This window comes from Cottoperca gobio, unplaced genomic scaffold (genome assembly GCF_900634415.1).
Source record: "Cottoperca gobio unplaced genomic scaffold, fCotGob3.1 fCotGob3_30arrow_ctg1, whole genome shotgun sequence".
Taxonomy (NCBI): Eukaryota; Metazoa; Chordata; class Actinopteri; order Perciformes; family Bovichtidae; genus Cottoperca; species Cottoperca gobio.
The window spans coordinates 1,100,945-1,114,176 of NW_021166920.1; the positions used below are offsets into that span (position 1 = coordinate 1,100,945).

Sequence of the window (13,232 nt, forward strand, 5' to 3'; positions counted from 1 at the left end):
CGATGAGCGATGGAGTCACGTGACTCTCTGAATGTCCGATGAAATGTTAGTTTGAGAACAGAAGTGCTGCCCTCAGCTTTATGGAGAAATGAGTTCATGGCATGGCATGTATATATGTATATATATATGTATATATATATATATGTATGTGTATGTATATATATATATATATATATATACATATATATATATATTATATATATATATATATATATATATATATATATATATACATAACACACACACATATAATATCATATATATATATATATATATATATATATAATATATACATATACACACAACACATAATATAACATATATATATATATATATATATGTAATATATAATGTTGTGTATATATATTATATATATTATATATATCTATCTATATATATCTATATATAATATATATATATATATATATATTATATATATATATAAATTATATATATTCAATATATATATCTATATATATATATCTAGATTTTTATATATATATATATATATCTCTATATATATATAATCTACTATTTTTCTATCCTCTCTCTATATCTGCTCTTTTATATATATCTCTCTCTCTCTCTATAATTATATATATATATTATTTATAAATATGAAGATCCAAATGATGTAGTTACTGACCTGTGTGTTGTATTTATTAAGTACGGTGTTCATATCTAACGTCTCCGTCCTTCAGAGCGTGCTCCCTCATGCTGGGCTCCCCGGCATCGCCAAGTGAAACGACCCTTTGAGTTGCTTGAAGCGACCTGTGTGGACGACGGTGGCTTTGGGGAGGACCTGCACCCGGAGCGCTGGGACGTGTCTGCGCTGGACGAGATGGCCCGCTACACCAAGTTGGGCCTCGGGGTGGGGGGGGAGCTGCTGGCCTGCTCGGAGGAGGCCGTGCTGATGGGCCGCTGGGGGAGGAGCCGGGAGGAGGAGCGGGAGGAGGAAGAGGAGAGGACGAGGAGGACCCGGCACGCAGCGCCTCCTGTCGTGCAGGAAGTCCAGGCCACCGCCGCAGGGAGGGAGGAGGGGCGTATCTCTGTTGCCACGACAACAGAGAGGGAGTTGTGTGTCGCAGGAAGAGCGGCCGGAGCAGGGCGGGACGGGGGGGTTTCCCGGGAGCGCACGGTGGAGGTTTATCAGGTGGCACAGGAGGAAGAGGAGGAGGTGGCTGCAGCGGCGGCAGGTTTGGCTCTGGAGCACTGCAGCGAGGAGCACAACTACTCCCTGAGCCAGGGGGAGGAGCTGGGGGCGGCGCCCGCGCTCAACAACCCCCGCACGGAGGGGGGGGGACAGCAGGAGGTGCGGGGCAGGGAGGAGAGCCAGGCCAAGACTGAGCTAGATCTGGAGGAGGAGGACGAGGGGCAGGACAAAGAGGAGGAGGAAGATGATGATGATGAGGAAGAAGAAGAGGAAGAGGAGGAGGATGACGACGACGGAGAGGAGGGAGCGGAGGAGACGGCGGTGGAAGCTGAACTCTCCAGCTCCTCAGAGACTGAATGTGGTGAGTTCTGCTTTCTGTTTGTCTGTATCTGTTGGCGGGGACATCTCTGCGCTCGGCGGCGCTGCCAGCCGCCCGTCTGCCCACACGGGCCCATTCCAATCTGTCTCGTGTCCAGACGAGAGCTCAGACCGCCTGCTGCGACGTGGTTGGCTCAGCAGAGGCACATTACATACCAACGTTGATGGTGTAGCTCCCAGACAAGGCTTCACGTCCACTGTGTTGAAACAGCTTTGAGGGTCGGAGTCGAGGGGGGGGGGGGCTTGTAGTGGAACATGGGGTATGAAACTGGGTTCAGATTGTTGAGCGACGTTACAGCAGAAGAGGAGTTTTAATCAGCTTCACAAACACAGAGAGCAGCGTTCAGCTGGTGCCTCATTGTTCTTTACACCTCACTTATCTCTCATTCACAAATGTTGTAGCCGCACGCTGCAGGCGAGACCCTGCACACGAGACGCTGCAGGCGAGACGACGCTGCAGGCGAGACGACGCTGCAGGCGAGACGACGCTGCAGGCGAGACGCTGCAGGCGAGACGACGCTGCAGGCGAGACGCTGCTTTGGATTTTCATGCACTGGTTTTGAGATTTTGGGCTTTCAGACCAGTGGCAAATAAAACATCCAAAACACACATTTAATTTAGTAGCGTTGTCCGTTTCTCCTTCTGCATTGGATAATGCCTCATTTGCATATTTAAACATATTTCAGAACCCTTGCACTACAGCGAAACTTGTCTTGATGTAAGGAATGAACTTAATGAGGTTTCATGGTGATCTATTGGTCGTGTCTGCAGCTGTTTAGATAATCGATTAATCGTTTTACTCACTAAAACCTTCGCTTGTTTGAGCGTCACAGTAAACTGTGAGACACGGCGTCTTTTATAAGTTTCCGCCCTGGCACGCCCTTTGACCTTTGACCCTGATCACTGTGCATTCACCTGCTGCAAAGAAACCCTGGATGATGATCGAACAGTGGAGTCGTCCTCTTAGACCTGTAATCAGCTGTGTAAATCCTGCTGGGCCTCTGGAGGACTTCACGTTAAGCATGCTCCACGATGTCGGCAGATAAAAGATTTAAAATGAAATGCGTTGCATAAAAATAAATACGTTTAAGTAGTTTCCTTGTGTGGCCAGTGGATGTGTACAGTTTGGAAGTCAATATTGTGCATCCCTAGTTCACATTTATAACAGAAAACCTGCCTTTGAAAGTTCTAAATCTATATTTTTAAATATTGTTATGATGAATATATTGCATTATGGGAATTGTAGGATCCAGTGTTGGCCCACTGCAGGTGTTAGCAATGAGGCTATCTGAGCCTCTGCTGCCGCAGAATCAGAAGCTTGTTGGTGACGCTGCAGGACTTTGTGTCAGAGGTGACTTCGTGTCCAGACTACAGGACACGAGACGTAAACACGTGTATTAGATAACACACATGTAAACTGACTTCACTTCAGATTAGCATCTTTTCCCAGACTCTCTCTCTCCGTCTCTGATCGTCCTGGCTTTAGATAAACAAATCTCAGACCTCTTGTTGCGAGGTAATGGAGAGGTCGTTTGGCTCGCTCTCAAAGAGCGGCCTGGGTCATATTCCGATAGTCGCGAGACACCTTTGTTGCTCTCTATTGTGTGTGTGTGTGTGTGTGTGTGTGTGTGTGTGTGTGTGTGTGTGTGTGTGTGTGTGTGTGTGTGTGTGTGTGTGTGTGTGTGTGTGTGTGTGTGTGTGTGTTTGAGCTATTCTTAACCATTAGCTCATGGCGATCGCAGAACACTGTGTGATGGATGGAAAAGTGTGTGTGTTTGTGTGTGTGTCACTCATTTCCAGCACTGCGCTCAATGAGGACATTGTCACATTCACAGTGAAATCCAGCCTACATGTCCCAGCAGACTGTCCGTCTTCCTGTTCCTCAGGGTTGTCACTGTTTGAAACATCGTCTCACACGTTGAACGTTATCCATACGAAGGAATGAAACGGAGCAAGTCGAGACAAAAGTGCAGTGGTTCTCAGAACATGACTAGGCATTGTGGGAAGGAGGACAGAAATGGTGGCACAGACGTGCCGTAAGGAATTTCAAAATAAATCCATCCATCCATCGTCTACCGCTTATCCGGGATCGGGTCGCGGGGGCAGCAGCTCTAGTAAGGAACCCCAATCTTCCCTTCTCCGGGCCACATCCTCCAGCTCCGACTGGGGGATCCTGAGGCGTTCCCAGTGAGGAGATATAATCTCTCCACCGAGTCCTGGGTCTTCCCCGGTGTCTCCTCCCAGCTGGACGTGCCTGGAACACCTCCCTAGGGAGGCGCCCAGGTGGCATCCTTACTAGATGCCCGAACCACCTCAACTGGCTCCTTTCAACGTAAAGGAGCAGCGGCTCTACTCCGAGTCTCTCACGGATGGCTGAGCTTCTCACCCTATCTCTAAGGGAGACGCCAGCCACCCGTCTGAGAAAACCCATTTCGGCCGCTTGTACCCGTGATCTCATTCTTTCGGTCATGACCCAGCCTTCATGACCATAGGTGAGGGTAGGAACGAAGATCGACCGGTATATTGAGAGCTTTGCCTTCTGGCTCAGCTCTCTTTTCGTCACAACGGTGCGGTAAAGTGACTGTAATACCGCCCCCGCTGCTCCGATTCTCCGGCCAATCTCTCGCTCCATTGTCCCCTCACTCACGAACAAGACCCCGAGGTACTTGAACTCCTTCACTTGGGGTAATGGTTCATTCCCTACCCGTACGCAATCCACCGGTTTCCTGCTGAGAGCCATGGCCTCAGATTTGGAGGTGCTGATCCTCATCCCAACCGCTGCACACTCGGCTGCGAACCGATCCAGTGACTGTTGAAGGTCACAGACCGATGATGCCATAAGGACCACATCATCTGCAAAGAGCAGCGATGAGATCCTCAGGTCACCGAACTGCAACCCCTCTCCTCCACGACTACGCCTCGATATCCTATCCATGAAAATCACAAACAGGATTGGTGATAAAGCGCAGCCCTGTCAGAGGCCAACATTCACGGGAAACGAGTCCGACTTACTGCCGAGTATCCGGACACAACTCTCGCTTTGGGCGTACAGGGATTGGATGGCCCTCAAAAGTGACCCCCTCACCCCATACTCCCGCAGCACCTCCCACAGTATCACCCGGGGGACCCGGTCATACGCCTTCTCCAGATCCACAAAACACATGTAGACCGGATGGGGGTACTCCCAGGCCCCCTCCAGGATCCTTGCAAGAGTAAAGAGTTGGTCTGTTGTTCCACGACCAGGACGGAATCCACATTGTTCCTCTTCAATCAGAGGTTCGACTACTGGCCGAACCCTCCTTTCCAGTACCTTGGAGTAGACTTTACCAGGGAGGCTGAGAAGTGTGATACCCCTGTAGTTGGCACACACTCTCTGGTCCCCCTTTTTAAATAGGGGAACCACCACCCCGGTCTGCCAACCCCTAGGCACTGTCCCAGACTTCCACGCAATGTTGACGAGGCGTGTCAACCAAGACAGCCCCTCAACACCCAAAGCCTTCAGCATTTCTGGACGGATCTCATCAACCCCTGCGGCTTTGCCACTGTGGAGTTGTTTGACTACCTCAGTGACTTCCATCAGGGAAATTGACGATGATCCCCCATCAGCTTCCAGCTCTGCCTCAACCATAGAGGGCGTGTTAGTCGGATTCAGGAGTTCCTCAAAGTGCTCCTTCCAGCGGCCGATAACCTTCTCAGTTGAAGTCAGCAGGGTCCCACCCTTGCTGTACACAGCTTGGATGGTTCCTCGCTTCCCCCTCCTGAGGTGCCGGATGGTTTTCCAGAAGCACCTTGGTGCCGACCGAAAGTCCTTCTCCATAGCTTCTCCGAACTTCTCCCACACCCGCTGCTTTGCCTCTGACACGGCAGAAGCTGCCGCCCTTCTAGTCCTTCGATACCCTGCAACTGTTTCCGGAGTCCTCCCGGATAACATAACCCGGAAGGACTCCTTCTTCAGTTGGTCGGCTTCCCTAACCACCGGGGTCCACCACGGTGTTCGAGGGTTACCGCCCCTTGAGACCACAGCTCATCACCGCAGCTTCAGCAAAAGAGGTTTTGAACATCGCCCACTCAGGTTCTCACCATATAACTCACCACCAGATGGTGATCAGTCGACAGCTCCGCCCCGCTCTTCACCCGAGTGTCCAAAACATGCGGCCTCAGATCAGATGATACGATTACGAAATCGATCATTGACCTTTGGCCTAGGGTGCTCTGGTACCACGTGCACTTATGAGCATCCTTATGTTCGAACATGGTGTTTGTTATGGCCATTCCATGACTAGCACAGAAGTCCAACAACAAACGACCGTTCGGGTTTAGATCAGGGAGGCCCTTCCTCCCAATCACGCCTCTCCAGGTGTCTCCATCGTTACCCACGTGTGCGTTGAAGTCTCCCAGCAAGACTACGGAGTCCCCTACTGGAGCCCCCTGCAGGGCTCCATTCAGGGTCTCCAAGAAGGCCGAATACTCAGAACTGCGGTTTGGGGCATAGGCACAAACAACAGTCAGTTTTCCCCCCCATAACCCGAAGGCGTAGGGAGGCGACCCTCTCGTCCACCGGGATAAACTCCAACGTAGCGGCTTTCAGCCGGGGGCTAGTGAGTATCCCCACCCCGGCCCGACGCCTCACACCTTGGGCAACTCCGGAGAAGAATAGAGTCCAACCCCTATCCAGGAGTACGGTTCCAGAGCCAAGACTGTGCGTGGAGGTAAGCCCCACCAGATCCAACTGGTAGCGATCCACCTCCCGCACTAGTTCCGGCTCCTTCCCCCACAGAGAGGTGACGTTCCACGTCCCCAGAGCCAGCCTCTGCTGCCCAGGTCTTGGCCGTCGAGGTCCCTGACCATCACTGCCACCCGTGTGACAGCGCACCCGACCCCAGCGGTTTTTCCCATGAGTGGTGGGCCCACAGGATGGATAGATGGGAGGCACCACGTAGCTTCTTCGGGCTGTGCCCGACCGGGCTCCGTAGCAAACCCGGCCACCAGGCGCTCGCTGTCGGGCCCTCCCTCTGGGCCTGGCTCCAGACGGGGGCCCCGGGCTTCCTCCGGGCAGGGTCTCTCCTTTCCTTTCCCTTTCTTTCATGTCATGTCTTACATGTTATATATAACATGTTATACATATTATACATGTTATATACATGTTATACAAGTTATACATAATATGTATAACATGTATAACATGTTACATACATGTTATACAAGTTATACATAATATGTATAATATGTATAACATGTTATATATAACATGTATAACATGAAGCACCTTGGAGAGCAAGATGGAGCTGAGGGGAAAGTGCAGACAATGGCGCTGCTCTGCAGACTGGACCAGGCGACATGATGTTACATAAGGTGTGTGTGTGTGTGTGTGTGTGTGTGTGTGTGTGTGTGTGTGTGTGTGTGTGTGTGCTAATGGCTAGGATAGGACTTCATGGTTATTAACTTTCAGTCTGAATTAATCCCACTTGAAATTACTATTTTTAATATTTAGATTTGAAGCGTCTCTCCTGCTGGTGGAGCTTTGCATGTTGTATTATTTATGAAAGGGTTATTCATGGCTCTATACGCCCGAGGCTAATCTTCTGTGACGTCTGTGTGCTCGTGTAGGTGTCTGCCTCTGAAAGAGCAAACATGCACACAGTTGTAGCGGGCGGTGGCTTTGTCATCAGGACATGCAGCATGTGTTTGTGGATTAGTGATTTCATACGAGGCAGACGTAAACACTGAAGGCTGTCAGTAATGATTGGGCTTTCATCTGTCATATTCACTCTCTAAATATGTTAAACATGGCCGTCAGTGTTGTCCACCTCGTAGTAAAGTACGACATTCAGTTGTCTTGGTGATGTATTGTTAAACGTTCTTCAGTATTGATTCTGTATTCGGATTATTGCCTCACTGTTACTCCGTGTGAAGTCCCAAACCTCAGGATCACATTAAATGTCCCTCGGAGAGCGCAGGCCTCCGGCACAGCGAGTGGTGCGTTCATGTGCTCTTTGCTTCCGTTTCCAGAGTTGGGAAGACGTTCTTCCGACTACTGGTTCACGATCTTTACTTCGTAATGTGGAAACAACAATAGATTTAAACAAAGAGGTATAGATGACTGATGAATAATATGAGATGTGTTTTAAAACCCTATCTGTTGGACTGTAGCTGTGTTTACTGGAATCCAAACGTCTGCAGCGGATGAATCTAAAAGTGTCAGCCGAGTGAGAGCCTGTGATGCAGCGATGGAGGCGTTATGCAACGTGTTAGAATCAATCCGAGGTTAAACAAAGTGATGCTTCAGCAGTTCTGCCACTTAAATACAAAGTTAAATATAATTCAATGCAGCGAAATAAAAACATAAGATGAGACGGTGGACGGTGAGATCTTGAACTCGTGGTGACGTTGCTCTGCTGAGGGACACGTCTCCTCCACACACATGCAATAACTTTGTGTAAATTTGCTGCCAAACTAATTGGTCCAACACTGAGATTTTGGATGATATTGTGAAAAACCAAATGGATGGACGTGGATGATTACAGTCCCTGGAGGATGAATCCTAATCGTTACCTCCTGGCTTGTTAGTTCTTGCTTATCCCTGCGGCTGAAACGAGGGAGTGCTGCCGTGCGAGTCCCTGAACATGTGCCCGCTCACCCGTCTCACTTTAGGTAACGACGTGTTCTTTCCTCCAGCTGCACACTTAAACCAAGCATCACTGTTTATGATCCAGAATAGCAAAGTTATTGTTTCATCCAACAAGTCATTTGGAGACTCGTGGCGCGGCTAACACACCTGTACACCTTTTGTTCCATGGATTTGTTACCAAGTCATATTTTGCATCAGTGATTCTCTAATGTGAGATCTGCGGATCCCCAGGGGTGCGTGGCACATCGTTTTAATGTTCATGATATAAAATGTAATCGGCCCTTTCATCTGGATCAGCCTTGTATGTTTTGTGCGTTTTATTATTAATTCATTGCACAAATCAAAAGTTCTGTTTGCTTGTGCTTCCGTCCAGAGGTGGAGGCCGAGCCAGTGAGGCAGCTGGGCGAGCGCTCGTCGAAGCGTCGCTGCTTCTGGGAGTACCGACGCGCTCGAGAGTCGGCCACGAAGAAGAAACTGGGCGGAGACATCCACTGGTCTCTGTCCTGGAGCTCCAGCACTCTGCCCAGCACGCTGTACCGCCGAGAGGGTGAGAACACCGCAGCTCGTACGAGATCAACACAGGAGGCGCAATGTTTGTTAAAGGCAAAATGTTTATCCAGGTTCCGTTCTGAACGTGTGTTGTGGTGCAGAGGATATTTTTGATCGGTGCAGATCCTCACAAAACATCCCAACAGGATCATTTTAATATACTTTTCAATGAAAGTGAGAATAATGATGCAAAAAATTATCATCCGCTCCAATGTCGTCATCATGTCTCCTCCTGCAGTAGCAGCCAACGCAACGGTTTAGCTCAAATATAATAAAATGTATACGTCAACTATCTAAGCGCTGATTAATTCACTATCATGGGGCTGGAAAGATGAGACCATGAATACATCAATGCATGAACAAGCCTTCTGATTAATTGGGAGAAGAATTGATGGATGAGTTGTGAACATGAAGGTGAAGCTGGAAATGAAAGTGCAAAGATCCTCAGAGTGACTGAAGCCTTTTGGCAGCTGGAGTCATTAAAACGACATTCAGTCTGCCGCTGAAAGTGTCCCATTTCTTTCCTCTCATGTGACATAAATCGGATCGGGACCCTCAGGCGTGCGCCCTACATACAACTTTTATGTCAAAATCAGAATTTTTCAACATTTCCTTGATAAGTGAGTCTTACATCAGGCACGACTGAAGCTGTGGCTCCTTTGTTCTCCAGAGAACTCTACGATGCAATGAAATCACAAGCTGCTGCCTGAGAAATGATTATCTAATATGTCACGCATATTCTCTGCTTCTTCTAACCTCGGAGAGATTTGTTTTGTATCACGCATAAATAATATGCCCTGCCCAAAAAGTCTTCGACACCATTATGTAGAAACCGAGAGCAGAACTAAACTATGACGACATATTTGACAAGCTTTGGAAACAAAGATTGATTTGTTAGTTTGGGGTCATGACAAAGTTGATGAATATGGATTTAGGGGCTGGTGCTGTTTGTGGGTGTTGAAAAGAGTGAGGATTGAAAGACTTTGACGGACGGGTATTGAATTAATTCTGTCGTCCTTTGTCCAGGCAAAAAAGGGCGCCGCAAAGCTCGCAAGACAGACGCCAGCGACCTGACACCAAACCCCCAGAAGCTCCACAACATCGGGGAGCAGCTGCAGAAGCTCAACGCTGCCATCGACGGCATGGGCCCGGTCAACGACCTGCCCGCCGTGGCCCGAGCCCGGTCCAGGAAGGAGAAGAACAAGCTGGCCTCCAGGTACCAGACTCCACTTACTGCCCTCCTACATCTTCTGCACCAAGTCAGAGCCCTGGAGACTTTCCGTATCGATTTATCAGGGATGAGTGGGCTTTAGGTTTGCTTTTCAGTGTTTGTAAATCGTACGCTGAAAAAACAAAAAGAGATAAGGATCCTGCAGGCCTCTGTGGTTTGGTATCTGCAGTCTCTTAGCCTTCAAGATTGGTTTTCAAATATGTGCTGCATTTAAGTAGTTGACCTTCTAATACTGTTTCTGGAGGACATGGAGAGACACGAAAGCCTTGAGGAGAACATAATGTTAGTGGAATGCAAGACGTAGTGGGTTTGACTTGATGGAAAATCAGAAAGTCTTAGGAAAATGGGTGGATTATGAGACGACCGGGCCCCTGGGCAAAGACGTGCAAAAAGCCCCCATCAGCTCTCCTGCATGGGAGCAAAATCTCTGTTTGTGGCTCTTTGTGTTCGTTTTGAGTTTGATAGTCGATGTGTCTCCTTGTGGTCTTTTTACGGCTGTTTCTGTCTCTTTGTAGCCTTTTGTGTTTCTTTGTGGCCATTTTGAGTCTCCTCCTGGCTGCTACGTGTCTCTTTGGTTGACATTTTGTAGGTGAAAGCACCTGACACTTTGGGCCCCTGACACTTTGGGCCCCTGACACTTTGGGCCCCTGGACTAATCCATCCATAGTCTGTAGGCATTAGATTTAATTTAAAGACATTTAAAAGACGTCCCTGAGGATGATATACACAACTAGAGGTGGGTACCAGTACAATACCGGTACAATACAGGTACAATACCGGTACAATACAGGTACAATACAGGTACAATACAGGTACAATACAGGTACAATACCGGTACAATACAGGTACAATACCGGTACAATACCGGTACAATACAGGTACAATACAGGTACAATACCGGTACAATACAGGTACAATACCGGTACAATACCGGTACAATACAGGTACAATACCGGTACAATACAGGTACAATACCGGTACAATACAGGTACAATACAGGTACAATACAGGTACAATACCGGTACAATACCGGTACAATACCGGTACAATACAGGTACAATAGAGGTACAATACCGGTACAATACCGGTACAATACAGGTACAATACCGGTACAATACCGTTACAATACAGGTACAATACAGGTACAATACAGGTACAATACCGGTACAATACAGGTACAATACCGGTACAATACCGGTACAATAGAGGTACAATACCGGTACAATAGAGGTACAATACCGGTACAATACCGGTACAATACCGGTACAATACCGGTACAATACCGGTACAATACCGTTACAATACAGGTACAATACAGGTACAATACAGGTACAATACCGGTACAATACAGGTACAATACAGGTACAAACCGGTACAATACCGTTACAATACAGGTACAATACAGGTACAATACCGGTACAATACAGGTACAATACAGGTACAATACCGATTTTATTAGTTTACGTTAAGCATGAGTAAGATGGAGCAGCAGCGGAGATGAAAGGCTAAATGGGAAGAAATCAGGGCAGGATTGAGGAGGCAGACGAGGAGTTAGATGAAGAGGGTCATAGAGAGTTCATCTCTGGAGGAAGGGGGGGGGGGGATTCAGAGGAACATTTATTGTAGACAGTTTAAAGAGGAGAGGGACTCTGGGAATATCTTATTATTCCAAACATATTAAACACGACAAACAAATCATGTGAAGAAGCGTTGATGGAGGAGAAGGAGGAGAAGGAGACTTTAAGTGCACACTCTGAGCTTCACTCATGTTTTCATTTAATATGCAGGAATGTCATCTGTGGAGATTCACGTCTTTTTGTGCGGCCATTCTTGTGGCTGCCTGAGAACAGGTCAGAGTGAGCAGTGGGATTATCCCGACTGCCTCCAGTCGCCCCCTTTTTTCTTTTTCTCAATCAAACTAAAAAAAGCTGCCCGCGGCGTGGGGGAAAAACACTCCTAGTTTTAAACGCTCCGGTTTAACCAGCGGTGGACAGAACGTGTCCTTGCCACTGAGCTACAGCGACTACATTTACAGGAATGTTTTACTGTTTTACTTGGAGTTACGTGAGCAGATCTATATCCCTTTAATCTGTGTGTTCAGTACAAACAGGTGGAAAATGTCAGCCCAGCTTTATCGAACGTGTCTCAAACAGCTCAAAAGCTTTTTGTATCTGAGCTCCTCTTTCAATACGATCCGCAAATGAACAACGAATCTCTCGATCCAAACTCCTGCTGTTCAGTCCCTCTGTGCCGGAGAGAGTTACAGAATAGATTCGGTCAGCAGAATCCTCTTCTGTCTTTTGAAGACTTACATCTTCCGAGTACTCGCTCACTAATATGCTCCTTCTCTCTCTTGATCCTTCTCGAACTCTTCATGCACCTGCAGCCCTGAGGCGCTGTGGACGGAGCGTGGAACTTGTTCTGAAAGGCTTTTTCATGATCTGCTGTGGCTTTGACTGCATCGGATTCATACAACGCTTTGCACTAAAGTCTGCCAAATGAATAAATGCAAATCTCCAAAATGTCTTGTGTATTTAAACATGCATATAGAAAACTGTATTTAGTAGCAGTTAGCTTTTTACTGACCAACACCTGAGGGCCAGTGACCTCACAGTGACCTCACAGTGACCTCGTTACAGGATGCATTATGTAAACTAATGTTCCCTCTGCTCGTGGAGGCTGAACGTGTTCACCTGCCTCCAGTCTTTGTGCAAAGCTAAACTAAACACGTCCTGAAACAATGTCTTTACTAAACAACAATATGTTGTGAATAATCGTGCAGTGAAAACGATATTGCTAGAGTACAAAGTTTGCTGTCAGTCTTGAGACGGAAAGAAATGTTAGAAATAACTGTGCGTGAATGAACTGCAATAACTTCCTTTAGCGTCCTCTATCCATAAACCGTTTGATAAGTTCCTCTTGCAACATGTCCACCTCACAGTGACTCACTGAGTGTTCCCTGCAGACCCAGTGAGTTCTCTCATCGTGCGATTAAACGGGTAATTCCTGCAGGTTGGAAACGCCTCCGCTCCCATTTTCCAAACCCATCCAAGAACCAGACGCTTTTAATTTGGTGAATTTGTGTTTCCTGCCTTCCCGGCAGCTGTTGGTTTCTTCTCCTTCAGCACGCCAATTCAACCAATTTGCAGCTGTAGGTGAGCCGTGACCATGAACAAGCGTGTCTTTGGGGATATTTTAGGTTTCGCATTGAGAGACTGTTTCGACTTTTATATTGATGGTGTGTTTAGGGGCTTGTGGGAAGTAAGGAAACCCGATTTACAAATTAAAAACAT

General features: G+C 47.5%; 1 protein-coding gene across 1 annotated transcript in view; it reads left to right on the forward strand.

The window, feature by feature from the left end:
* The first annotated feature begins 9 nt into the window (after nt 1-9).
* The window catches only part of LOC115005473 (CREB3 regulatory factor-like), a 25,482-nt gene continuing 12,259 nt past the window's right edge, over nt 10-13,232 (forward strand). Inside the window, exons 1-4 of the mRNA XM_029427298.1 lie at nt 10-19; nt 702-1,514; nt 8,533-8,706; nt 9,735-9,924. Coding sequence (XP_029283158.1) covers nt 10-19; nt 702-1,514; nt 8,533-8,706; nt 9,735-9,924 — 1,187 coding nt within the window. The remainder of the gene's footprint in view (nt 20-701; nt 1,515-8,532; nt 8,707-9,734; nt 9,925-13,232) is intronic.